Source organism: Saimiri boliviensis, chromosome 11 (genome assembly GCF_048565385.1).
Source record: "Saimiri boliviensis isolate mSaiBol1 chromosome 11, mSaiBol1.pri, whole genome shotgun sequence".
NCBI lineage: Eukaryota > Metazoa > Chordata > Mammalia > Primates > Cebidae > Saimiri > Saimiri boliviensis.
In genome coordinates, this window is record NC_133459.1 from 53,493,167 (window position 1) to 53,518,688 (window position 25,522).

Here is a 25,522-nt window from a genome sequence, read left to right on the forward strand (position 1 = left end):
CGGAGGGGATCCAGGCTAAGTTAAGAAGGCTGCCAGGCAGGATAAGGCCGATGGAAAGAACTCGGTAGGGAGTGAGGAGTCCACAGTAGGATTGATTCAGAAGGCTTACTGGTCCGCAGGTGACAAGAAGGACCCAGGAAACACTGAAAATGTGGGCCCAGCAGAACTCCCACGCAGGGTGAGAGGCGGAAGAGGAGGTGCCTCCAGACCGCCGGCGCCTTCCACCCAGTTAGAATTTGGGATTTTTTTCCTTCCCTCTGCGCGTGATCTGACGCTGTCTGGGGAGGGCGAGGCCGAAATCTGATCCTCCAGTCCTGGGGTTCCGTTAATGTTTAATCAGATAGGATCGTCCGATGGGGCTCTGGTGGCGTGATCTCCGCGCCCCAGGCTTCAAGCACCCACACCCTAGGTTTCGCAGTGGCGTCGAGGCGCGCAGGGTTGCAGTCGGGCGTCGACGCTCAGTTCAGGGTCTGAGCCTGGAGGAGTCAGCCAGGCAGTGAGACTGTCTTGGGCTGGGACGCGTCGTTGCAGCGCACAGCTCCCAGCCAGGACTTCGCGCGCCTCTTCGCACGCCCTGCCCCTGAGCTCCAGTTTCTGCACCGTCCTCCCCGCCGCAAGGCACAAGGCGCTGCGGGCGTGGATCGCGCACAGCTTCTAGGTCTCCTCGCTAGGACCGCAACCTCTCCTTTGGCCCTGATGGGCACCGTCAGCTCCAGGCGGCTGTGGTGGCCGCTGCCACTGCTGCTGCTGCTGCTGCTCCTGGGCCCCGCAGGCGCCCGTGCGCAGGAGGACGACGACGGCGACTACGAGGAGCTGGTGTTAGCCTTGCGTTCCGAGGAGGACGGCCTGGCTGACGCGCTCCAGCACGGAGCCACCGCCACTTTCCACCGCTGCGCCAAGGTGAGGGCTTAGAGGTGGGAGGCCAGGGCAAACCTGCAGCCAAGACGGTGAGGTGGTGTTTCCTCTCCGGCCTCAGTTTCCCCCCATGTAAGAGAGGGAGTGGAGAGCAGGTATCCGAGGGCTCTTTGCTTGCCACGGTATTTGGGACTGCAGGCAAGGCGGCGGGGGAGGACGGGTCGTGGCAGAGAGAGGGGACAGTCGGCTCTTCGGGGACGCGCTTGGGCGTGCGGCTGCACTAATCAGTGGGAAGGTTCGCGGGGGTGGGAGACTGAGAGGCCGAGAAAGGGCTAGCAGAGCACTGCCAGGATCTCCTGCCCAGATTTCACTCTCCGCCCCGCCGCGGCACAGGTGGGTGAAGGAGTTAATGCCTGGAACGCACTGGGAGCGGCACCGGGCGCAGAGGAAGCGGGCTTACTATTATTGTGGGTTCTGATTTGGTTTGGTTAAATATGGGCAGTGGAGGATGAAGGGCCTGGAGCCGAGACAGGGGCGGAGTGGGAGGGACGACAGACTCTGGGAGCGCGAGGCAATTTCTTTATGGACCCAGAACTCTTGCTCTGAGTCCATCTGTTTCAGCTGAAGGAAAGAACCAGCTGAAGGGCCAAGGGAGACGGGCGGAGTTATTCTCGAGGCCCATTGGTGTCCTTTATAACTCAGGCAGGTAAGGGCCCTTGGTGCTCTGGGGCCAGAGGTGGCGCGCCTGGTGCTGGGACCCCGGAGCTGAGCCCCACCCCCTGCTGACTGGCTGGCTGCCGACGGCGGGGGCGAGTTTGCTTAACAACTCTGCCTGCATCAGGCCCTCAGGCTCTGGGAAGCTTCTTCCCGGGGCGGGGCCGCTAGTTTTTTTCTAAGTATTACCAGCCTAGGACTTGGCTGAGGTTGTGTCCCCCAGCTTAGAGTCAGATCTGGGTCTGAATCCTGCCTTCCTCTCACTAGCTCACTAGCTGTGGTGCTTGACAAGTTACCTAACCTTGAGCTCCACTGCCTGATCTTTAAAAGGGAGGTGACAATCCTCCCTAAGGGTTCAGTGGCAGCAGGTGGGGAGATGAAAGTTCTGTTGACCCCGAGTGACCTCATGATGCAAGCCCAGGGAGGGATTACTTGCAGTTTTGTTCCTGTCTGCGGTGTGACCTGTTGGTGACATCGTCTCCAAACCACAGCTCCTGGGGCAGAGGGGAAAATTCTGCCACTCACAGCTGCCGGCCCACCCTTCTGTCTGAGTGTGCTCAGTGGCAGGATGTCGTGCCCTTACTCAGCTCAGTGTAGCTCTCTTCCTTGTTCCCTGAGCCTTTGACCTTCTAGAGGGAGGTTGTGGGGTTGTGGCCAGGATAAGAAAGGACATATCAAATTACCACTGCTCCAAAAAGCCTGTTCTGGAAGTAGCGAGTACCCCATCCTGAGAGGTGAGTAGGCAGAGGCTTCATGACCACCTGAACCAAGCCCTTGGGCATGTTTCTTCTCTGGTGGAAATTTGGAACACATACCTCGTCAACTTTATTTATTCATTCATTCAATGGATATTTTGTGGGACTCAAATTTAGAATGAAAATGGTTTTTGGCAAGCAGAAAAGGATTTTTAGACCAATCTTTTTTTTTTTTTTTGAGACGGAGTTCCGCTCTTGTTACCCAGGCTGGAGTGCAATGGTGCGATCTCGGCTCACCGCAACCTCCGCCTCCTGGGTTCAGGCAATTCTCCTGCCTCAGCCTCCTGAGTAGCTGGGATTACAGGCACGCGCCACCACGCCCAGCTAACTTTCTGTATTTTTAGTAGAGATGGGGTTTCACCATGTTGACCAGGATGGTCTCGATCTCTTAACCTCGTGATCCACCCGCCTCGGCCTCCCAAAGTGCTGGGATTACAGGCTTGAGCCACCGCGCCCGGCCCCAGACCAATCCTTTTCTTTTAGTCATGAGAAATTAAGGCCCAGAGAAAGGAGGTGCATCCGAGTGCATTAGAACGGGGTTTTCAGAACTCACATTCCACTGCACAGTGTAGTCTCCCAATTCATTCAATTTTTATTTAGCAAAAGGCATTTTAGATGGGTCTTTGAAGCATTAGTAGGAGTTTAGCAATGACAGTGTCAGGAGAATTTTATTCTAAGAGTAGGAGGTACCATGAACAAAGGTACAGAGCTGGGAAAACCAGAGGTGGAGGATAAGGAGCAGGTGTCACAGTTCTTTTTCTTTTTCTTTTCTTTTTTTTTTTTTTTTTAAGATGGAGTTTCCCTCTTGTTGCCCAGGTTGGAGTGCAATGGCATGATCTCAGCTTACTGCAACCTCTGCCCCCTGGGTTCAAGTGATTCTCCTGCCTCAGCCTCCCAAGAAGCTGGCATTACAGGTGCCTGCCACCACGCCTGGCTAATTTTTGTATTTTTAGTAGAGATGGGGTTTCAGCATGTTGGCCAGGCCAGTCTCAAACTCCTGACCTTAGGTGATCTGCCCACCTCGGCCTCCCGAAGTGCTGGGATTGTAGTGTGAACCCCCACACCCAGCCTCCACAGTTCTTTATCCATCTTCTGAAATGTAAAATGTTCTGAAAACTGAAAGGTTTTTTTTGTGATTTGATTGATGGTAGCACCTGACATGAACTGCCATGAGATGATTTTTAATCCATGTGTGTGCATATGCATATTCATATATTTTGCTGCACAGATTACAGATGCAGCTCCAGATTCCTCCAAGCAGACTCTCTGATTGCTCATTACTGCCTTTCTAAAATCCAAACAAGTCTGAGGTTCAAAGCTGATTTGGCCCTAAGGCTTTGGGTAATGGGGTGGACTCTGTTCTACTCTGACTGGCATCCAAGATGCATATATACAGAGATGTGGGTGATGAGGCTGCAAAGGTGAGCTGGGGTAGCGGCCCAGGAGGAGCATGGAGTTTGGACTCGATCCATTGGGCCAGGCGTCCCCAAACTATGGCCCGTGGGCCACATGTGACCCCCTGAGGCCATTTATCCGGCCCCCCACCGCACTTCAGGAAGGGGCACCTCTTTCATTGGTGGTCAGTAAGAAGAGCACAGTATGCGGCAGCCCTCCAACGGTCTGAGGGACAGTGAACTGGCCCCCTGTGTAAAAAGTTTGGGGATGACTGCATTAGGCAGTGGGGAGCCAGTTCTTTCTTCCTGTTCTTGAGCAGGTGTGTCTGCTTGAGAGCAGTTGGAGCAGACAAGAGGTAAAACCAAATGCATCATCTGCAGACAGTGACTGCTCTAGTTTGTTTGTCCCCTTCAAATCTCATGTGGAAATTTGCTCCCCAGTATAGGAAGTGGGGCCTAATGGGAGATGTCTGGGTCGTGGGGGAGGAACTTCCATGAAAGGCTTGGTGCCATCCTTGTGATAATGAGTAAGTTCTCCCTCTTATTTCCCTTGAAGGTTGATTATTAAAAAGAGTTTGGCACCCCCCTCCCTTCTCTCTTGCTTCTTCTCCTGCCACGTGATTGATCTCCACATGTGCAGGCTCTCCTTCACCTTCCGCCATCAGTGGAAGCAGCTTGAGGCCCTTACCAGAAGTAGATGCTGGTGCCATGCTTTCTGGAGAGCCTGCAGAACCAGGAGCTGGATAAATCCCTTTTCCTTATAAATGACCCACATTCAGGTATTCCTTTATATAGCAACACGAGAGAATTAAGACAGTGGCCCTGACTACTCTGTCTAAATTTAAGAAGTGTTGCCGCCGGGTGCAGTGGCTCACACCTGTAATCCCAGCACTCTGAGAGGCTGAGGCGAGCGGATCACCTGAGGTGGGGAGTTCGAGACCAGCCTGACCAACATGGAGAAACCTGTTTCTACTAAAAATAAAAAATTAGCTGGGCATGGTGGCGCACTCCTGTAATCCCAGCTGCTCAGGAGGCTGAGACAGGAGAATCGCTTGAACCTGGGAGGTGGAGGTTGCGATAAGCCAAGATTGCGCCACTGCACTTCAGCCTGGGTGGCAAGAGGGAAATATCATCTCAAAAAAAAAAAAAAGAATTGTTGCCTTTGCTCACTTCATCATCCCTTCTGCCTGCATTTCTAGAGCATTCAGCTGGGAGATTTATACTACCGTCACTCCTGACCTTCCCAGCAGACCTATGTCATAGGTACTACGGTCTCTACAATACGGCGGAGCTATGTGAGGCTCAGAGGTGGAGTGATCTACTCATGGCCGCACAGCCAGTAAATATTGGAGCTGGAATTCAGGTCCATGGTTTTCTGGCTTCCAAGCCCATGAGTTTCTCCCTCAATTTATTCTAATTGGGGCGTGGGGGAGGGGGTGGCCAGGCCCATAGAGAGCTGGGTGCAGGTACAGAGGAGAACCTGCTTTTGAGTGTGGCTCATGGTTCCTATTCCTGCCTGACTGCCACATTTGGAGGTGTTCTATAACTATGTGAATAATGATAGTTGGCCTATATGAGTTTTTTAATTTGCTTTTTGGTCTGCATTTGGTAACTTCTTTATCATTTCCTATACTCTGTGGTGTCTCTTTTGTTGCAATTCTAACTTGTAAGTAGGGGTGAGATAAAGTACACGTAGGGTTTGCTGGGTTTCTTCCATGTCATTGTGTTCCTCCTTGCTTGGGGTCAGGAGCCCTGGAGGCTGCCTGGCACCTATGTGGTGGTGCTGAAGGAAGAGACCCACCGCTCGCAGCCAGAGCGCACCGCCCGCCGCCTGCAGGCCCAAGCTGCCCGCCGGGGATACCTCATCAAGCTCCTGCATGTCTTCCACGACCTTCTTCCTGGCTTCCTGGTGAAGATGAGCCGCGACCTGCTGGAGCTGGTGAGCCACCCTTTTTGGAAATGGCACTTCCTGACAGGGTTGGGCCACTGCATATATGCTGGGCACTCCGCTTAGTAGGCCCATTGCTGAAAATCAGAAGGGGACAGCAAGTATGCATTGAGCACCTACTGGGTACCAAGGACAGCAACTGCTGGCTTTCTGTATAGAATGCCCTTTAAGCCTGGCCATGCCCCAGTGGTATGTCCATCTTCATTTGAAGATGCGGAGACCAAAGTTCAGAAGGGACCACACAGATGGCTAGGGGTAGAGTCTGGATCAAACCCAGTGGTCTGCCTGCCAGCCATTCTTGTGCCAATGCATCTGCTACCTATGGGAACCCATAGGGATAGGCCCTGGGATGTTCAATGGAGCCTGAGTCATTTGATAAAAAAGCATGACTCAAGGGTCCAAAATTTCATTGAAGCTGCTCCTTAAAGTTCCTTCTCTAGGACAGGGTGGCTCTCCTCCCTCCTGGATGTCACATCTTTGGTGGAAGGGCAGAAAGGGGACTGGGTATTCTCCTCACGCTGGCCCTAATGCTTCAAATCTTAAAAAAAAACTTTCTTGGTTTGTTTCTGTCCCACCTTCTAGCCCACCCCTCTCCCTGGCCTCTTGATGAGAACATGTGTCATTTTCACACTGATTCTCCACATGGAGGGAGTGGGTGCTTCTCAGCCTCCTGCAGACAGCGGGGCGCAGGCTCTTGTCCAAGGTCACACAGTGTGATGGGCAGGTCAGGGTCTGGACCTGGGTCTCCTAGCTGCACTGCATTGCTGCCCCATGGGTAGTCAGCTCAGCATCCAGTGGCTGAACAGCTACCGCATGCCAAGGCCTGTGGGGCCATGACAGGGATTGACAGGGTCCCTGCCTTGGGAACCTGGCACCTAAGCAGAGGAGGCTGACAAGTCAATGCCTTCCAACAGTCTACTTGACACACATTTCCCAAGTGCCTGCTGTGTGCTGCAGAGGCGAATGTGACACAGCCCAGGCCTTTCCCTTGAGCTTACAGTTCAGGAGGAGAGGCTGACCAGCGGCTGCCAGTACCGCTGGCTATGGGACAATGTGCTCAGCACTGGGGAGGGGCGAAGAAGGTGCCCGCATCGCACCAGATGGCAGGCACAAGCCCCACAGGCCAGGGCACCTGCTGAGAGGAGAGGAGGTGGAGCAGAAGGCTGCAGACATTTGCCATCAAGAGCCAGGCTTCAAGCTGGGTATCCTACCAGCCTAGCTCGAATCCCACCCAGCCCCTTATTGGTTTGTCTAACCCTGGACAAATGCATTCACCTCTCTGAGCCTCACTCCCCTATCTGTAAATCAGGCATAATAATGGGAACATTCTTTTAAGGACTAAATGAGATTGTGAAGCATTCAGCAGATGCTAGGTACCCGCTGAAGTGTGGGCAGGTTAAGAAGCCTCTGGGGATAGCAAGGCATCCAGGGACCAGTTATGGCAGGAAGTTGTTACCACCTAGGTCTAAAGGGTAAGGAGTGGGAATAGTTTTCCCTCTGCCCAGCTGGAGCTGGTGGCATGGAGAGGCTGCCCATGGGGAGTCAGCTGAGGGTTCGGCACTGCCAAGTGCAGGGAGTCACGTGGCTGTGAGGGAATGGGGCAGATGCACACTTTTTTTCTTTTTTTTTTGAGACAGAGTCTCTGTCACCCAGGCTGGAGTGCAATGGCACAATATCAGCTCACTGCAACCGCGCCTCCCAGGTTCAAGCGATTCTCATGCCTCAGCCTCCCATGTAGCTGGGATTAGAGGCATACACCACCATGCCAGACTAATTTTTGTATTTTTAGTAGAGACGGGGTTTCACCATGTTGGCCAGACTGGTCTCAAACTCCTGACCTCAGGTGATCTGCCCGCCTTGGTCTTCCAAAGTGCTGGGATTCCAGGCATGAGTCATTACTCCCGGTCGCAGATGCACTCTTGTCCCTTCAGCTCCTGCTGGTGCCTCGCATTGGCTGAGCCCAGCTGAAAGCTGTGCCAGGGAGCTCGTGCTGCAGTTTGCACTGAGCAGGCGGGAGAAGGATGGGAATAGACTGGAGGACAGACAGAATTGCCAGTGCTGTTATGTCACGATTCAGGCATGGAGTCCAGGGCCTGAGCTTCACTCCATGTCTGTCCTGCCCAGAGCCTTGGCACAGCCTGGCTCCCAGACGAGATGTCAAGTTCAGAATCCTCTCTAAAAGGAATCCTCTGTGCCAGGCTGCGTTGCAGAGATATGGGAGTGCTGGGTTCCCAGCCTGAGCAAGGAGTGAGAAAACTCCGGCTTTTCCAGTCTGTCCTCCAGGGCACCAGGAGGGAGTCAGGGACAAGGGCTGCGGTCTGCTGGGACAAGGTGGGAGGCTGCTGGGCTGGGATGTGGGGATAGGTTTAACCAGGTGAGGCTGGGCTGTGGCTGTGTTTGCTGCTGTCCAAATGGCTTAAGCAGAGGCCCTCGGCCTCTCTGGCTTCTGCAGGCCCTGAAGTTGCCCCATGTTGACTACATCGAGGAGGACTCCTCTGTCTTTGCCCAGAGCATCCCGTGGAACCTGGAGCGGATTACCCCTGCGCGGTACCGGGCGGATGAATACCAGCCCCCCAGTAAGATGCCCCTCTGTGCCTTCCCTCCCCATCTAAGCTGAATTTGTTTGCTCTGCTCTGGCCTCGCCTCCCTGCCGGTGGTTTCCACCTCTCAGGGGCTCTGGGACTCAGCACCTCCACTGACCCCTTTTTTTCTGTCCCATCCCCAACCTCTGCAGCCCACACTGCCTGCCTGCCTTCTGCTCCACAAACGCAAAAGTCTTTCCTTAAATCATCTTCTCTTCCTCCTTCTCTCTTGTTTTCCTCTTCTCTCCATTCAGAATGGCCCAACAGGCTCCACTTACCTTGGGGAGAGGGTTAATCTGATGCTGACTCTACCTAGACCCCCCAGGTCTCCAGAACTCCCAGTGCCCTGCAGACTGGACCAGATCCTGAAGGGACAGACGCAGCCTGGTCTGGGGGCCCTGCCTAGCTTCCTGTTGTGCTGCTCCACCTGCCTCCAGCTCCATTAGGCTTTGTGGGGCTCCCTGCATGGGCCACTTTGTGTCTTCCGTCTGCCTGGTGTAGCCTGGCTATGGGGGGAGGGAGGAGGAGAGGCCAAGAAAAACGGTCTGCATTCTAGCAGGGCCTTGCAGGTGGCAATTATTTAGTCGGGGAAGACTACATGCACCTGGTCTGAGGAGAGGCTGAAGGGTTCTCACCGGACTGTGTTAAGTTTGAGGTGCCATGATGTGAGGTCTGGGGCTCAGTGCAGAGACGATGCAATGTGGTGAGTCCATGCAACATGGGGCCAGGACACAGAGCTTGGGGTGAACTCAGCTTCCAACCCTTACTGGTTCTTGTGGGGTCTTGGGAAGCCACTTGCTTCTATGAGCCTCACCTTCCTCATCTGTAAAATGGGCATATAACCCTGTCCCTGTCCTCACAGGTTGCTGTGAGACTCCAATGAGGTGAAGGATGTGCAAATATTTTTTGGAACTGACAAGTTGGGGGACTTCTGAGTTGCTGCCATGGCGACAATCAGAGCTGGTGGGCAGGGTGTGGAGATAGGGTGTGTGGGGGGGACATCTTCTGGCAAGGGTGTCAGCAGCGGAGGTGAGGGGCCTGGCTAGTTGTGTGTGCTGACCTGGCCTGAGCCGCCTGTGGCCAGGGAGAGGACAGGCTCCTGTGTAGCAAGAGCCTGTTCCTTTCCAACCAGGCCAGACCTCTTCAGTGGAGTCCTGGAGCCCCTGCACTTCACATCGGTGCCCCAGGGACCTCCCGGAGCAGGCTAATATGAGACTGAGAGGGACACTGGCAGAGGGTCACCGAGACCCCCGTCCCGGCAGAAGAGCGAGGAGATCTTGCCCCCCAGGTTAGCTTCCTAGCACTGCTGTGACAAAGCACCGCACCCTCAGCTGGAACAAGATGATTCTCTGCAGTCCTGGGGGACAAAAGCCTGCATCAACTGCGGCGGACCCGCGTTCTCCCCGGGGGCTCCAGGGGGGAAGCTTCTCTTGTCTCTTCCGTCTCCCAGCGGCGGCAGCACTCCCATCTCAGCGTCTGTCTTCACACAGCCTTCTCCGGGCCTCTCTCCTCTTCACTGTCTCTTAAGGACTCTTGTTGGATTTCGCGTCCACTGGATGATGCAGGCGGATCTCATGGGGAGAACTTTAACCACAGCTGCAAGGACCCTTTTTCCAAATCAGGTCACAGCCACAGGTCGTAGGGTTCCGATGTGAGCGGATCTCTTTGGCAGCCACCGTTCTCTCCTCTCCCTTGGGCCAGAAGCAGACACGAGGTCCCTTCCTCTCCCTAGGACGCCCGTGGATTACCCCCTCCCCACTTCCCCTGAGTGGCTATGGGAAGTGGCAGGAATGGCAGGCAGGGGTGTGGAACCCCTTCGGGAGTCACATCAAGGTTTCGGCTGGAGGAAGTCCTCCCGGAGCTGCGGGGCTGGCGTGGGGCAGCAGCCTCTTCACTCACGGGGAGGCCATGAGCATGGGCGCTGGAGCTGGCAGCCGCTCTCAGACCCAGCCCCTGCACTCTTAACTGTGTGACCTTGCGTACGTCACTCACCCTCTCTGAGCCTCAGGTTCCTCTGCAAAAGGGAGGTAATGATAACCCTCACCCTGGGGGGCTGTTTAGAGGGTTAAATGAGTTATTGCTGTAGCACGCAATTATCTGTCAGGTATTGAGTGAGGTGCTGTGATTTTAGCCCTGCTTTCTTTTTTACCATTCAACAATAATGTCTTGAGCACCTACTGTGCACTAGGCACCATATTAGGTGCTGGGGATACAAAGGTGAACGTGGGGGATATGGTCTCTGTCCCCAGCAGTGTATCCAGAAGATCGATCCATTCCTTAAACAAATGCTGCTTGGCACAAATTGTTCTGGTTGGGCTGAGAGCTCTGAAGGAGTGCTGGCAGCTGTGGGTATGTGTAACTGGCAGAGGGGTCAGGAAAGGCTTCCTGGAGGAAGTGTGTTCCAGCCAAGACCTGCGGGGGCCATTATTAACCAGGCAAAGGGGACAGTGTGCCAGCAGAGGAATGAACAAGGACAGAAGCTGTGCAGAAGGAACTGAGGCAGGCGAGACCAGCGGGGCCTGGGTGGCCTCCAGGGCAGCTGTGAAAGGAAGAGCTCGGCCACAGTCTGAGCTTCTTAGGCATGGCACGGCTGCCTGGTGAGAGGGGATGAGCTCCTTGCTCTGGAGATATGCAAGCAGGACTGGGCTCCCACCTGCCAGAGGCCACAGAGCTTTGTGTAGCAAGCCAGAGGCTGGAAGAGGCCACTCCAAGGCCTCTTTGCCCCTGAGAATGATGGCTCTTCTTGAGGCCACCTTGCCACGCTGTCAAAGGCAACAGTAGCAGCCCCTGCCTCACACGGGGGGCGGTGGTTGGAAGATGTAGGGGGGTCTAGGAAATGGCCCGGGGGCCCTGTGTCCCATCCAAGCCGGGCCCCTTCCCAGCCTCTCACTGGAAGGAAGCCCAAGGAGGTTCCTGCAGGGGTCTTGGCTTGCGCTTTTGCTCCAGATGTGGAGGCCATGGTGGGGTCGTGGGCCGTGGGTGGGCATTCCAGGCTTACAGCCTCTCTCCTAGCAGTGTCTTACTAAGAGCTGCCCCTTCGCCAGGCCCACCTGCCCTCTGCTAGCCATGCTTGCAGCCTCCTGACTCTGTCCCAGCAGGACAGCAGGCTGGTGTGGGCGGGCAGGAACCACCTGCATTTAGATGGGTGGGGCTGCCTCCCCGAGCTTCCACCTGCCGCTGGCCCAGGGATATGACTTCACCGTGGTCACATCATCTTCCAGCGGACCCCAGGTACAGCTCCTGGAGCAGATGGCGGTCCCGAGTACAGGTGGGCCCAGAAAGGACTCTCACCTGGGCTAACGCAGTTGCAGCCTCAGCTCACTCCTCACCCACGAGGAGCATGGACTGGAAGCCTGCCCAGTGGGCCTTCTGCTTGATGTGCCTTCCGTGGCTTCTGTCCAGGGAGGGAAGCGGAGATGAGCCTGTGTCCTGCAGGCTGTCTGCCAATGTATCCAGTTGTCCCGTCAGCCTGGAAGCTCTGAGGGAGAACCCTGGGCTGCTTCCTGAGCACCTGCGTCCCCCACAGCCAGCACGGGGCCTCTGACAGGAGCACACTGGCCATGGCTTATAGGCCTCTACCCACCTTGTCATGTGTCTGCCCCTTCGACATTCCACAGCCCAGCTCAATATCTAGTGGTTCCTCTAGGGGGACCAGCACCCTTTGGTCTCCGATGTCTTTAGGTGGGAGCTCACAGCACTCTCAGCCACTCCTTCCCGGCATAGTACCAGGCACTGGCAGATGCCCGCTGATGAGTGAAAACTCCTAACACACTCAGAGAGCAAGGACTCTGCCTTATCCCGTGGCCTGGGAGGAGAGGTAGACTGCTGAGGACCTGCTCAGCATGCTATAGAAGTCACCAAAGTGCTCACGGGCACTGATCAGTGGAGCTTCCTGCCGAGACTGGAGGCTGTAGGGCAGGGTAGACAGTGTGTGTGCAGGCTGGGAACTGACTGCCTTGCCCAGCCCTAATGGCATAGTGGATGGACGGGAGGAAGTAAGACTAGGGGCTGACCTTGCCTGAAATTAGTGTGGGATCTCAGAGCAGCCACTGAATTGCTCTGTAGTGGGCTAAATAGCAGCCCCACAGACACATGCACGCAGACAGAGCCTGTAAGCCTGGCCTTATTTGGAGAAAAGGTCTTTGTAGATGTAATTGAGCATCTCAAGATGGCATCATCTGGATTCTGCAGTGGGCTCTAAGCCCAGTGATGTGTCTTTATGAGAGAAAGGTGGAGGGAGATTTGAGACACACAGGAGGGGCCACGTGGAGATAGAGGTGGAGATTGGAGAAATGTGGCCACAAGCCAGGGAGCACCAGCAGCCACCAGAAGCGAGAAGCGGTGATGCAGGGTTCTCCCCTGGAGCCTTCACAGCTGAGTTTGGGAATTTGTTACCGAAGCCATAAGAAGCGAGTACACGCCCTGAGCCTCCTGCACTTGCTCGCCTGTCCTGAGACGAGAATCTGTACTCTGCAGCATATTTGGAGGATCACTGTGAGGTCCACGGAGGTGCTGCTCAGATGGCACTTCAGAAGACTCAGGAGGACCCTGGGGCAGGAGCAGGTTGACTGACAGCCCCCAGGGTTGCCCTCTGGGTCCACCTGAGGCCCTGCTTCTCCTGGCTGCAGGGGTTCCAGGGCCAGGCCATTTCCGCTGGCGCAGGACTCTGTGTGCGTCCAACCTGCCTCAAGTTTTCCTTTGGCCTGGCTGAGTTTCTGAGAACTGCGCTGAAGCGGACGTGCTTCCTTCCTTGCCTCCCTTCCTCCTGCCTCCCATCTCGGTCCAGCGGGCTGGACCTGCCTTGCAACTGTGAGCTCTCACCACGTCCTCCCAACCTTGGTCCTGCGCAGGCGACTCCCCCCGTGGTTCTCTTGCGGCTTCTACCCCAGTGCCTGCTTCTTGGAGAATCCAAATGGATCCAGTTAGGGCTGAGGAAGTGTCGGGTAGGCTCTCGGTGACTGTTTTCTCTGAGGCTGTGACTCGTGCGAGGCGGAGGCAGCTCCTGTGAGCCCTCCCAATGCCTCGTGGAGTGGAGAGCACTTGCACCTGGGGCCAGGAGGCCCACACTCACACATCCTGTCTGAGCGCAGCTTCCTCGCTCTAAAACGAGCCGGCCGGCTCAGGTGGCCAGACATCACTGTTACTCTCCTTTTAGTCTTTACATTTTGTCTTTCTCTCAGGCTCAGTGAGTTGTGAAAGGCTACGATAGGGGCTTGGTTTACTTAACACTATGATATTTTTTGAACCTTCATATTATTGTTGCATATTGACATTAACGTGAAGGAGCAGGATGACTTGGGTCCTTCCTGGCAGTGTCATTGCCAGCTGGCGGCCTTGGACAGTTACCTGCTCTCTCTAGGCCTCCCTTTCCTTGTCTGTGAAATACAGAATAGGATGTAGCATGTGAGGAATTTTTTTGGAGGTTAAATGAGTGAATGTATTTACTGTGCGTTAACTGTTAAGGTTGACTTCACGCTCATTCCCTCCTCTCCCTTAAATGTCACCTTGGAAAGACGGAGGCAGCCTGGTAGAGGTGTATCTCCTAGACACCAGCATACAGAGTGGCCACCGGGAAATTGAGGGCAGGGTCATGGTCACTGACTTTGGGAGTGTGCCCGAGGAGGATGGGACCCGCTTCCACAGACAGGTAAGCACGGCCCTTCAACATGAGGGCTGCCTCTGCCCTCATCCCCATCCTGGAGGTGGGTGGGGACTGCTCCCCAGGAGCGTTGCAGCTGTACTGCTGGGCTGCCCCCTTTCTCAGCTGTCACTGTCCCCTCCTTGCCATCAGTTGTGGGAAGGGCCACCTGCTGATCTGTTATGGGATGGTGGGGGGTCTTCCTCATGTTGGTTGAGCAGGCCAGCAAGTGTGACAGCCACGGCACCCACCTGGCAGGGGTGGTCAGCGGCAGGGACGCTGGTGTGGCCAAGGGCGCCAGCCTACGCAGCCTGCGCGTGCTCAACTGCCAAGGGAAGGGCACGGTCAGCAGCACCCTCATAGGTGAGTGATGGCCCCGGACAGTGCTGGTCTCTCTCCATCATGGACCTGGCCTGGGAGGTGGCTTGGGCTGGGCCCAGGAAGAGCTAATGTCTCCTAATCAAGAATGCTGTGGCAGCCTCTGCCACAGAGCCGGAGAACCAGAGTGTCAGGGCTGGCAGGGTCCCCGGAGGCCACAAGTGTAGATGAAGAAACCCAGGCTCTGAGAGGGTCATGCAGGTAGCCAGGGAGTTCAGTCTTGACCCTGGGTCAGTGACCTTTCCACAATTCCACACTGCTCCCCTTTTCAAATCCGGTGACGTCTTTATGTCTTTTGTGATGTTATCTTCCATGTAGAGGGACTTGAGGTGATCGAAGCAAACTTTTTCTATCTTCTGCTTACATACCTCTGAGACCAGGGGACTCACTCACTTGCATGACTGGGCCCTGCAGGTCACCCTGGCCAGGCAGACATGTGGAGGAACGGCAGAGGACTTTTTCTAGACTTTTGCAGGTGACTACATTTTGTCCACCCGGCAGGCCCCGTGTGAAGTCCAGCTGAGAGCTAGGACTCCAGGCCTGTGGACAGAGAAGAGGGAGGGTGCTGTCTCTTCCTGACTTCCTGCTGTGGCCAGACATTGAGCAAAGGCCTTTGTACAGCATGTCCTGGGGCTGGCCTTGCCATCGCTGCTAAACAGTTGATAAAACCAGTCCAGAGAGGGGAGGGGACAGCCCGGGGTCACACAGCTCAAGCTGGTGACCTCACTGGGGAAGGTGCTGGCTCTGGGCAGCAGCTTGACTTCCACTGCAAGCCCCAGGCCCCAGGGTCAAACACTGGCTCTGGAGCTGGCAGAGGCAGCCCACGGGACTGTTTGAAAGGCTGAGAAAGCCCAGGAGTCTGCCTTGTGCTCCACTAGTTCTGTCCTGAGACTTTCCTACAGAGTACAGGTTTTGAAATTCAGTTTTAAAGGTAAGAATCAACCTTCTGTCCCATCAGGTGACCCCTCGTACCTGTCCCACCCTTTTATTGACTGACCTCGGCTCAGGCAGGCCAGTTCCTGAAGGTCAGTGTGTGGAGGGGAGGCTGCTCTTTCACAGAAAGGCTTCCCCAGGCCTGGTGCTCTGGCCTCTGGAGGACTTCCCGGAGAAGTCCCTTCTTTGGGGTCCCAGTCAGTGCATGGGAAGCCCCTGTTGCATTACCTGGCAGGGGACAGGGACCCAGCAGTCACTATTGCATTCATTGCCACCGCTGTTTCCTCCTCTGTAAGCAGGTGATTGTGTGTTGAGTCTGAGCAAAGAGATAAGCACATAGTAGGTGCTTAACTAGCAGCTGCAGGCCGGGCGCGGTGGCTCTTGCCTGTAATCCCAGCACTTTGGGAGGCCGAGGTGGGCAGATTACCTGAGGTCAGGAGTTCGGGACCAGCCTGGCCAACATAATGAAACCCCGTCTCTACTAAAAGTACAAAAGTTGGCTGGGCAGGGTGGTGGGCACCTGTAATCCTAGTTACTTGAGAGACTGAGGCAGGAGAATTGCTTGAAGGTGGAGGATGCAGTGAGCCGAGATCATGCCACTGCAATCCAGCCTGGGCAACAGATTGAGACTCTGTCTCATAAATAAATAAATAACTAGTAGCTGTAAATGTGGCTATTGTTCTTCATCTCCAAACTGAGTGCCACTCCGCTCCCTCCCTCTGTGGTGTGAGGGGCCTCACTAGCTGTCTCCTAGGAGGAGCATGGCTGTGGGATTCCAACTCCCACCTTGGCCACGGCTCCTGGAGATGTCTCAGAGGCCAGGATGCAGAAGACTCCCACACCCCATCTGACGGGGAAGAAGCTGTCAGCTCCAGGTCCCCGTGCACGTCAGGGCCAGAGCTGATTTAGGCCCCCAGTCTCCAGGCCACTGGGCCAGAGCTCACAGGCTGGCAAAGGGTTAGAACTGTCATTGGTGAGAGTACCATAAGGTAGACCATGGTCTGCACCAAAATGGGGCAATGCAGTGCCACCGAGACCAGAGAACCACACCCTCAAGGGTGGGGAGTTATGGTATGGGGGCCCTGGGCATGGAGGCTTTTAATTCTTCAGACAATCCTGGGAGCAGCTGTCACTGTTTCACAGAGGGTGGGGCCACACAGCTGGGGAGAGGCCAAGCAAGACTCCGTTTGAGTTTGTGTGGATCCAACACTTGCGACCACGGTGGAGGGGCATCTGAGCCCGCTCTCGGAGACTGGCAGGGGGAAGTTGGGCAGGGCCCAGCTCACTCCTTCTCATTCCTCTGAGATTCATCCTCTGTTTCCTGGAAAGGGATAATAAGGTTATTGTGAGGATCCCATAAGTTCATATATTTAGACACTTAGAACAGAGCCAGGCACACAGAAGGACCCACGGTTGGCTAGTTTGATTGCTGGTGTGATTGCTAATATCTTCCAGTTTGTATTGGCCAGGGTTCTGCAGACAAACAGAACAGGTAGGATGTATATATTAAAGAGTTTCAAGGAATTGGCTCATGTGACCGTGGGGGCTGGCAAGTCTGAAATCCGCAGGGCAGGCCAGGCAGGCTGGCAATTCCTGCAGAATTTGATGTTGCCCTATTGAGTCCTAAGGTAGTCCTGGGCAGAATTCCGTCTTCCCTGGGAGACTTCAGTCTGTTCTCTCAAGGCCTTCAGTTGATTGAGGCCCACTCACGTTATGGAAAGTAACCTCCCTTACTCAGTCTTCTGATTTAAATGTTAGTCACATCTAACAAATATTTTTGCAGCAGCATTTCCACTGACTTTTGACCAAATATCAGGCCACCAAGTTGATCCCCCCCAAATTAACTATCACTCTGTGCCTGTAAGGGAGGGGCTGGGGAAGGGGAGCAGGTCTCCCCAGGGGGTGACCTTGGCTTTGTCCTCCCAGGCCTGGAGTTTATTCGGAAAAGCCAGCTGGTCCAGCCCGTGGGGCCGCTGGTGGTGCTGCTGCCCCTGGCGGGTGGGTACAGCCGGGTCCTAAACGCCGCCTGCCAGCGCCTGGCGAGGGCTGGGGTTGTGCTGGTCGCCGCTGCCGGCAACTTCCGGGACGATGCCTGCCTCTACTCCCCAGCCTCGGCTCCCGAGGTAGGTGCTGAGGCTGCTGCCCCACGGCCGGGGGCGGAGGGCGGAGAGGCAGGTGCTAAGGCTGCAGCCCCAAGGCAGGCGGGCCCCGTCGGCTTCTTGCGGCCGAATCCTTCTAGCTTTGGGAGGAGTCGCCAGCGACCCAGCCATGCGGGAGGCTGGGGACAAAGTGGCTGGAACCTCCACCATCCCAGAGTCTGAACAGCAGCGGCCCAGCCACGCCCCCATGTGGCGGCGTCCACGTAGCCACGCCCCCAGGTTCCCCGTGGGTGTGCTCGGGCCTGAAGGTCTCCTGGTACCCGCCCCTTCCCCATCTCCATCCCCAGGTCCTGCGTACTCTGCCCAATACTTTTAGGGCCTCCCCATTGTCCAGCTCCCTCCGTGGCTCCATGAGTGACCACTTGAGCAAGGCTAATGAGAATGGGAGCTGTTGAGGGCTCAGACCTCTCACCCGAGGAACATCCAGAGCGTGTGCCGCATGCCCGGTGCAGTGTGGCTGCGGGGACACAGACACGGAGCCTCTGCCCTGAGGAGCTGGGGGGCAGTGACCGTTCCTTTTCTGACCACCACTCCCCGGACACCTACTGTGTGTCCAGTTGTCAGGACATTGAGGAGAAGGAATCTTGTTCCACTTCAAGTCTGAACTTCAGATCTGTGTGTGCGCACTCCTGTATGTGCACATGCGTGTGCGTTGGGGGCGGGGATTGCGGAGCAGATGCGTTCCTGACGGTGCAGCCCAGGCCCTCCCTGGCCTATGAGAGGCTTCCCTGGCGGCCGAATTTAAAGGCATCAAGCAAACAAAACCCATGATATCTTCTCTGCCTTGCCCTCTTAATTCCCCCCCAGTGGCACTTAGGACCACCTGATAAACCGAATAGTTTCCTGTTTGTTTACTGTCTCTCCCCCAGTAGAATGTAAGCTCCACAGGGGCATTGGAAATGGTGCCTGACTATGGTAGGGACGGAGGGGAGCACCAGGGCGGGCAGGGGTGCCAGAATTCGGCCTGGGAAGTCAGATTTTCTTTAGGAGGGGACATTTGAATGGAACCCAAACAGGTGTACAGCAGGTGGCCAGCCCAGCTGTCAAGGCCTCAGTCTGCCCCTGCAACCCCTCTCTTGGACTCCTGTCTCTGCCACCCACCTCCTCACCTTTCCAGGTCATCACAGTTGGGGCCACCAATGCCCAGGACCAGCCAGTGACCCTGGGGACTTTGGGGACCAACTTTGGCCGCTGTGTGGACCTCTTTGCTCCAGGGGAGGACATCATTGGTGCCTCCAGCGACTGTAGCACCTGCTTTGTGTCTCGGAGTGGGACATCACAGGCTGCTGCCCATGTGGCTGGTGAGTCACCCCACCACCGCCTCGGCCACTGTGATGCTAACAGCCCCTTTGGCAGTCAGGGTCTGTGCCGGGACCTCCTGTGCCAGGCTCTGTGCGGGGGGACCGGAGATGAGGCAGGCCTCATGGTGCCTCAGTCTGATGAGGGAGGTGAGTGCACCAAGGGAACACGAGGTCAGGCCTGTATTAGAGGGAGCCCAGAGGAGGCACGTGCCCAGCCCGAGGGTCAGAGAAGGCTTCTTGGAGGAGGGATATTTGATCTGGAGCTTGATGGATGAATAGGAGCTCACCTGCCCAATAAGACAGCAACTCCCAAGGCTTAGAGGTGTGAGAGGAGGCTGTCTTACCTTACTGAGTAAGGAACTGTAGGCAGTTTACCTTTGGGAAGAGAGCTTGGTGTCTGTGTGTGTGCATGTGTGTTTGTGTGTGAGTGTGTGTGCACATGGGCAGGAGTTCCCTGCTGGGGCAGGAGGGCCAGGCCACCTTGGGCAGGTAGACAGTCTACCTTCAGGAAGAGAGCTTGGTGTGTGTACATGTGTGTTTGTGTGTATGTGTATGTGTTCAGACATGGGCAGGAGTCCCCTGCTGGGGCAGGTAGACAGTCTACCTTCATCTTTCACTGTTCACCCCTTCACTAGGTATTGCAGCTGTGATGCTGTCTGCTGAGCCGGAGCTCACCCTGGCCGAGTTGAGGCAGAGACTGATCCACTTCTCTGCCAAAGACGTCATCAATGAGGCCTGGTTCCCTGAGGACCAGCGGGTACTGACCCCCAACCTGGTGGCCGCCCTGCCTCCCAGCACCCATGGGGCAGGTAAGCAGGATGGCAGGGTGGGCAAGTCCAGGCTGGGGCTTGGGAGGTGTGTGTGACCTTGACAGTCTCTCCCTTCTCCCTTGTCTGTGTAAGGAGGATGATGCCACCTTAAATACGATTAAATGAGAATGGGGCTCTGAAAGGGCTTTGCAATATTTTCATAACATGTTTTTATACAGACAGTTGAGTATGTTCTTTAAGCCCTCCTCTCACATGAACTAAAGATTTTTCTAGGGTCCGTGGTGGAGCTCCCCTCACTCCCAGAACCCCCTCCTCACCCTGGGCCCTTTTTGCAGGTTGGCAGCTGTTTTGCAGGACTGTGTGGTCAGCGCACTCGGGGCCTACGCGGATGGCCACAGCCATGGCCCGGTGTGCCCCAGATGAGGAGCTGCTGAGCTGCTCCAGTTTCTCCAGCAGTGGGAAGCGGCGGGGCGAGCGCATCGAGGTGACCGCACCCCTTCTTCGTGTGTGTGTGCGTGCAGGTGCACACATGTGTGTCAGCACTGGGCCCTCAGAGACCCCCAGAAAGCCCCTCTGTCCTCCGGACTCCAGCCCTTCTGTAAGCTTCAGGGCTGGCCAGAGCGGGAGTGGGACACTCCTCATCTCACTCAGTTGGAGGCTGCTGGAGAGAACCACAGCAAGAAGGGTTTCCTGGAGGCTGCAGGACAGTGCTGGATGGATTCTCAGCGCCCATCTGGGTGTGAGCGTGGGGCAGGGCAGTGTGAGGGTCAGGGACATGCTACTCTGGACTCAGCCATCTCACTCAGATGCTCCATGCTTCTGGGAGCTGAGAAATCTCAAACCAGCAAAAAGGGGGAATTGGTGTTGATGCTACGGGATAGTGCACAGATGCCATCTGGCCATAGCATTTTGGTGGAAGGGCAGTGCCCAGCCAGGAGAGTGAGGAGAGGCAGGCATTTCTGGCCTGGGAGATGGTGTCCCAGTGCTCATGTGAGAGGCAGAGCGGGTGGGGTGGAGCTGACTGGGTCCTTGCTTTGGCCTCTTGGATTTCTCTGTATATCTCCATTTTGAAATCACCCCACGTTTGGAAGAACTTTCGAGTATTCAGAGCTGCCCCTTGGCAGAACAGTCTACCCTGGGCAGGAACGAGCTCTTTGTCCCCGGAAGGCTAGAAGCAGGGTCTGGCTGGCAGGGACACTGATGAGGGTGCTTGAGCTGATCCTGTCTAGTCTCTTCCTGTGTTTTCAAAGCCCATTCTAAAGCTGATTCCCATTTCTGTCTTTGACTCTCAGGCCCAAGGGGGCAGGCGGGTCTGCCTGGCCCACAACGCTTTTGGGGGCAAGGGTGTCTATGCCATTGCCAGGTGCTGCCTGCTACCCCAGGCCAACTGCAGCATCCACACAGCTCCACCAGCTGGGGCCAGCATGGGGACCCGTGCCCACTGCCACCAGCAGGGCCACGTCCTCACAGGTAGGAGGCTGGGCCTGCCCGGGGGTGAGGAGGGTTCCCTGTCTCCTTATGCATCCACTGCCCTCGAGGCTTGGCCCTAACAAGTGTGATCGGTGAGACTTGAGCCTGACTTTCCATGGCATACTCTGGTCCTGCCACTTCCATGCCCTTTGACCCTGGGCAGGTGACCTTACTTCTCCTCATCTCAGCTTCCTCCTCCATAAGAGGGAAAAGGGTATTAGCTGCCTCATTGGGTTGCGAGGAGATGGGCAGCATCTAGGGCACTGGCCGGGAGCGTGGCAGGTGCTTTGCCTAAGGTGATGCAGCGCAGCAGAGGTGGCTCAAGAGAGGCCCCAGGCTGGGCTGAACGGAGGGCAGACCTTGGTTTAATTTCACTGCCACTCAATAGCTGTGTGACCTGGGCAAGTTACTTAACATCTCTGTGTGCCTCATTTGCCTCATCAGAGGAAATGATGGGTGCTAAGCACTTAGCTTAGTGCTGGGACAATAGAAATTCTAGCTATCGTTACTATTGTTGTCATCACCCATTGCTTTAAAATTTAGTCTCTGATATAGGCAATTATTGCCTGGGGAGGGGCTGGGGGGAGTTTGAGCATCTGAGGCCATGGATCCCCTGCCTCATTTCCTCCATCTCTGGGTGGAGAGGAGATGATGTTTTTCCTGAGAAACTAAGGTTCAGAGAGGTTGAATGGCTCTCCCAAGGTCACACAGCTGGTCAGCAGCGGAGTTGAGAACACAGGAGTCCTGGTGCTCAGGCCAGCATCTCTTTTCTTCTTTGAGTTGTTTCTGGGTTTCGTAGCTCTTGCCTCAGACCTTAAAGAGAGACGGTCTGATGGGAATGGGCACTGGAGAAGAAGTGTCCCAGCATTTCGGTATCTGAGCTGGCCCTCCTCTGCCCCAGGCTGCAGCGCCCACTGGGAGGTGGAGGAGCTTGGCACCCACAAGCCGCCTGTGCTGAGGCCGGGAGGTCAGCCCAGCCAGTGCATGGGCCACAGCGGGGCCAGCACCCACGCTACCTGCTGCCATGCCCCAGGTCTGGAATGCAAAGTCAAGGAGCATGGGCTCCCGGCCCCTCAGGAGCAGGTGAAGAGGCGCGTGGGGCCGGGTGGGTGGGGTGCCGCAGGGTGGTGTGTGTCTGTCCTGTGCAGCTTCTCTATGTCAGTTTGTGCCACCACTGTGACATGGTCATGCATCAGAGTGGCGGTTTGTGGGTAGATGCTGTGGGCAGCTTTGGCCATTGTGTGGACAGCACATGTATGTGTTTGTGTGTGGCTGGGTCTGTTTTTGCTTTTGTCCAGATCAGTAAGGTTTGCTACGTGGGTACCCCGCTCCACTTTGTGCAGAGATGGGGTCTTGCTATGTTGCCCAGGCTGTTCTCAAATTCCTGGGCTCAATTGATCTTCTGGCCTCAGCCTCCCCAAGTGTTGTGATTACAGGCAGGAACTATTGCACCTGGCCTCACAGATCTATTTAACAAACCTGGGAGGTTCTCAGGGTCAGGAGCAGCACTGGGCTCTGAGGACACAGAGCTCTCAGCCATGACCCCGAGGGGGTGCCTGAGCTGCAGGCTGAAGGTTATTAGCATGACCAGCAAGGCGAGAGAGGGCTCTGCTGAGATTAGTGAGGCACGTGCCAAGCCCTGGAATGTGAGAGCCAGGCCTTCTAGAAACCTGGGTGTGGACATGGCCAACAGTTGCTCTGTAACGCTCCTTTTTAAAAGCCAGTGGGAGCTTCTTAAAAGGCAACCCTGAGGAGTCCACTCTTAAGTGAACTCAGACTTGGTTTTAAAATGCAAGTCTGTGTTCATTCAGGTCTGGATGGTGCATTCCTCGAGAGCAAAAGACTGTCTTGGTCTTGGATCCACTTGCCCTGTGTGCACTGAGGGCTGCTAGGCTCCAGGTGCTGCTGGTTTCAGGCGCTGGGGAGGGATACAGGCCGGTCAGACATGTTGTTCTTCTTCCCGGAGCATCTATTTTAGTGGGCGAGGACAGAGAACAAACCAGTCAATGATAGAATACTGAAAAGATGCTATGGAGGAAGGGAATGGCGTGGGGGTGAGGTCAGCAGAGGTCTTGCTGAGAAGGTGGAGGAAACAGGCATGAGGACAGGGTAGAGAACACGTTCTAGGCAGAGCAAAGGCCCTGGGAGGGGGATGTGCCCGGGGGTACCAGGAGGCCAGAGAGGTAGGAGCAGTTATGAGGCGGGGGGTGCCTCAGAGGGGACAGGGCCAAGTCAGGTGAGACTTGAGGGCCACGAAGGGGTCTGGCCTAGGAGGAGTGTGATCTGGCCTGGCTCTGAACATCTCACTGCAGCCCAGCTGCTGAGCTGAGAAGAGATGACCAGGGCCTTGTGCAGAAGCAGGGAGACTGGAGGGTCCAGGTGTTGGGGCAGGGCTCAGCCTGGGGCTGGAGATGTGGCAGATACTGGAGTCTGAAGGGAGCCTGCAGGCCTGGTGGCTGCATGTGGGCGGGAGAAGGGGAGGACGGCAGCAAGGCTCGGGCCCCTGGACAGATGGAGTTGCCATTAAGTGGGATGGGACAAGCTGTAGGGTCGTCAGTTTCAGAGGGAAGATGAGTTTGGCACTGGCATGGTAGGCATCTGTCTCCGCACCTCCTCAACGCAGGCATGAAGCAGGAGCTCACGGGTTTGGTCAGTGAGGGTGCAGAACCGCCGAGGCAGGAGGTGTGGGCTGGAGATAAGCAGTTGTGTCCCAAATGGGCCCTGAGCTGGCGAGGGCCGTCTGCATTTCAGCCCCACAGCGGGATGTCGGGGCGGGAGAGAAATGAAGTCTGAGTGAGGGTCCCGGCCATGATGGACATGTGCTTTCTTCTTCTTCTTGGGCTCTGGCAGGTCACCGTGGCCTGCGAGGAGGGCTGGACCCTGACGGGCTGCAGTGCCCTCCCTGGGACCTCCCACATCCTGGGGGCCTATGCTGTAGACGACACGTGTGTGGTCAGGAGCCAGGACGTCAGCACCACAGGCAGCACCAGTGAAGAGGCTGTGGCAGCCGTTGCCATCTGCTGCCGGAGCCGGCACCTGGCGCAGGCCTCCCAGGAGCTCCAGTGACAGCCCCACCTCAGGACGGGTGCCTGGGGAGGGTCAGAGGCTGAGCTTTCAAATGGTTCCGACTTGCCCCTACCTCAGCCTTCCATGGCCTGGCCCGAGGAGACAGGGATACTTACACCTTCCTGGAGCTGCTGGCCTGACCCTTGCATGGGGCGGGCTTCTTGCCTGGAACTCACTCATTCTGGATGCCCCCTCCTATGGTGGAGGTGCCAGGAAGCTCCCTCCCTCGCTGTGGAGCATTTCACCATTGAAACAGTGGAGCTGTGCTCAGGTTCTGCCAGCTGCTGCCAACATGCTGACGCCTGTGGGCAGAATGATTTTATTGAACTCTTGTTCCGTGCCAGGCATTCAATCCTCAGGTCTCCACCAAGAAGGCAGGATTCTTCCCATGGGTAGGGGAGGAGGTGGTAGGGGCTTCAGGGACAAGCATTGTCAGGGGGTGAGTGCTCACTGTGAAGCCCCTTAGGGCTCCCTGATTAATGGAGGCTCAGCTTTCTGGATGGCATGTAACCAGAGGCTGGAGACTGATGTGTCCCTGGTGGTCATGGGCTGTGCCTTGGTTTCCTGAGCCACCCCTTACTCTGTTCTATGCCAGCTTGTGCTAATTAACCCAAGGGGTGGCCTGCAGGGAGCCGTCAGCTCGACTGACTCCGCAGTGTGCAGTGGTGCACGTGCCGTCTCAGCCAACCCGCTCCACTACCTGGCAGAGTACACATTTGCACCCCCACTTTACAGAGGAAGAAACCTGGAACCAGAGGGGGCATGCCTGCCAAGCTCACCCCGCCAGGAAGTGAGCCAGAAACCCGGACTGTGCTGGCTCTGAAGCCAAGCCTCTTCTTACTTTACCTGGCTGGGCACCCCATTTTTACAGGTAACAGTGAGGCAGGGAAGGGGAACACAGACCAGGAAGCTCGGTGAGTGATGGCAGAACCACGCCTGCAGGCACGGGACTTTTCCCGTATCACCTCGGCCTGATTCACTGTGGCCTGGTGGAGATGCTTCTAAGGGATGGGGCAGGTGGAGAGGGACAAGTGTCCCTCCTTGAGCACCAGCCCCACCCAAGCAAGCAGACATTTATCTTTTGGGCCTGTCCTCTCTTGCCTTTTTACAGCCAGCTTTTTTAGACCTGTTTTGCTTTTGTAACTTGAAGATATTTATTCTGGGTTTTGTAGCATTTTTATTAGTATGGTGACTTTTTAAAATAAAAAACCAACTTTGTCCCTGACTCTTGCTTAGACTTGAATACCTAGGGTGATGGCTTGCTTGTACTAGGACCTGGGTAAGTTTGTTAAATAGTTGAGTAAGCCAAGTATTTGAAGAGTTCTTGTATCCTGAGTACAAGTATTTGACAAGTACTGGTGATGTGAGTTTATTCCTACGCCTGTCCTGGGAGTGAAATGAATGTCTTCCTGCAGCTCCCCTGACCACCCTGGCAGTCAAAGTGCCTCCTCCTTGCTGACGGGTGCCCTACGGCACGCTAGATGCTCTGTTGTCCTGATCTCCCAATGCCGTTTTCATTCTTTTCTCCCCAGTACCTGGCACAAAGCCTGACCCAGAGT

General features: G+C 55.8%; 1 protein-coding gene across 3 annotated transcripts; it reads left to right on the forward strand.

The window, feature by feature from the left end:
- The first annotated feature begins 347 nt into the window (after positions 1 to 347).
- On the forward strand, positions 348 to 25,188 carry PCSK9 (proprotein convertase subtilisin/kexin type 9). Of its 3 annotated transcripts, XM_010346832.3 has the most exons (13): positions 349 to 900; positions 5,466 to 5,657; positions 8,119 to 8,242; positions 9,381 to 9,536; positions 13,762 to 13,895; positions 14,108 to 14,249; positions 17,124 to 17,320; positions 18,474 to 18,657; positions 19,293 to 19,466; positions 19,763 to 19,911; positions 20,720 to 20,897; positions 21,799 to 21,980; positions 23,748 to 25,188. In XM_010346832.3, exons 1-13 carry the CDS (start codon positions 697 to 699, stop codon positions 23,961 to 23,963), a joined length of 2,232 nt encoding a protein of 743 aa, XP_010345134.1. In that variant the 5' UTR covers positions 349 to 696; the 3' UTR covers positions 23,964 to 25,188. The 3 variants fall into 3 exon arrangements, with proteins under 3 accessions (XP_010345140.1, XP_010345134.1, NP_001266928.1); XM_010346838.3 differs by lacking the exon at positions 21,799 to 21,980 and having other exon boundaries at positions 348 to 900; NM_001279999.1 differs by lacking the exon at positions 9,381 to 9,536 and having other exon boundaries at positions 697 to 900; positions 23,748 to 23,963.
- The last annotated feature ends 334 nt before the right edge of the window (positions 25,189 to 25,522 follow it).

What these genes read in the sequence shown, in the direction of transcription:
- PCSK9 (XM_010346832.3), top strand. Translation starts at nt 697, where the DNA reads ATGGGCACCGTCAGCTCCAGGCGGCTGTGGTGGCCGCTGCCACTGCTG. An exon ending in CTTTCCACCGCTGCGCCAAG is followed by an intron (nt 901 to 5,465) that starts GTGAGGGCTTAG and finishes GCTTGGGGTCAG; the next exon opens with GAGCCCTGGAGGCTGCCTGG. An exon ending in GCCGCGACCTGCTGGAGCTG is followed by an intron (nt 5,658 to 8,118) that starts GTGAGCCACCCT and finishes TGGCTTCTGCAG; the next exon opens with GCCCTGAAGTTGCCCCATGT.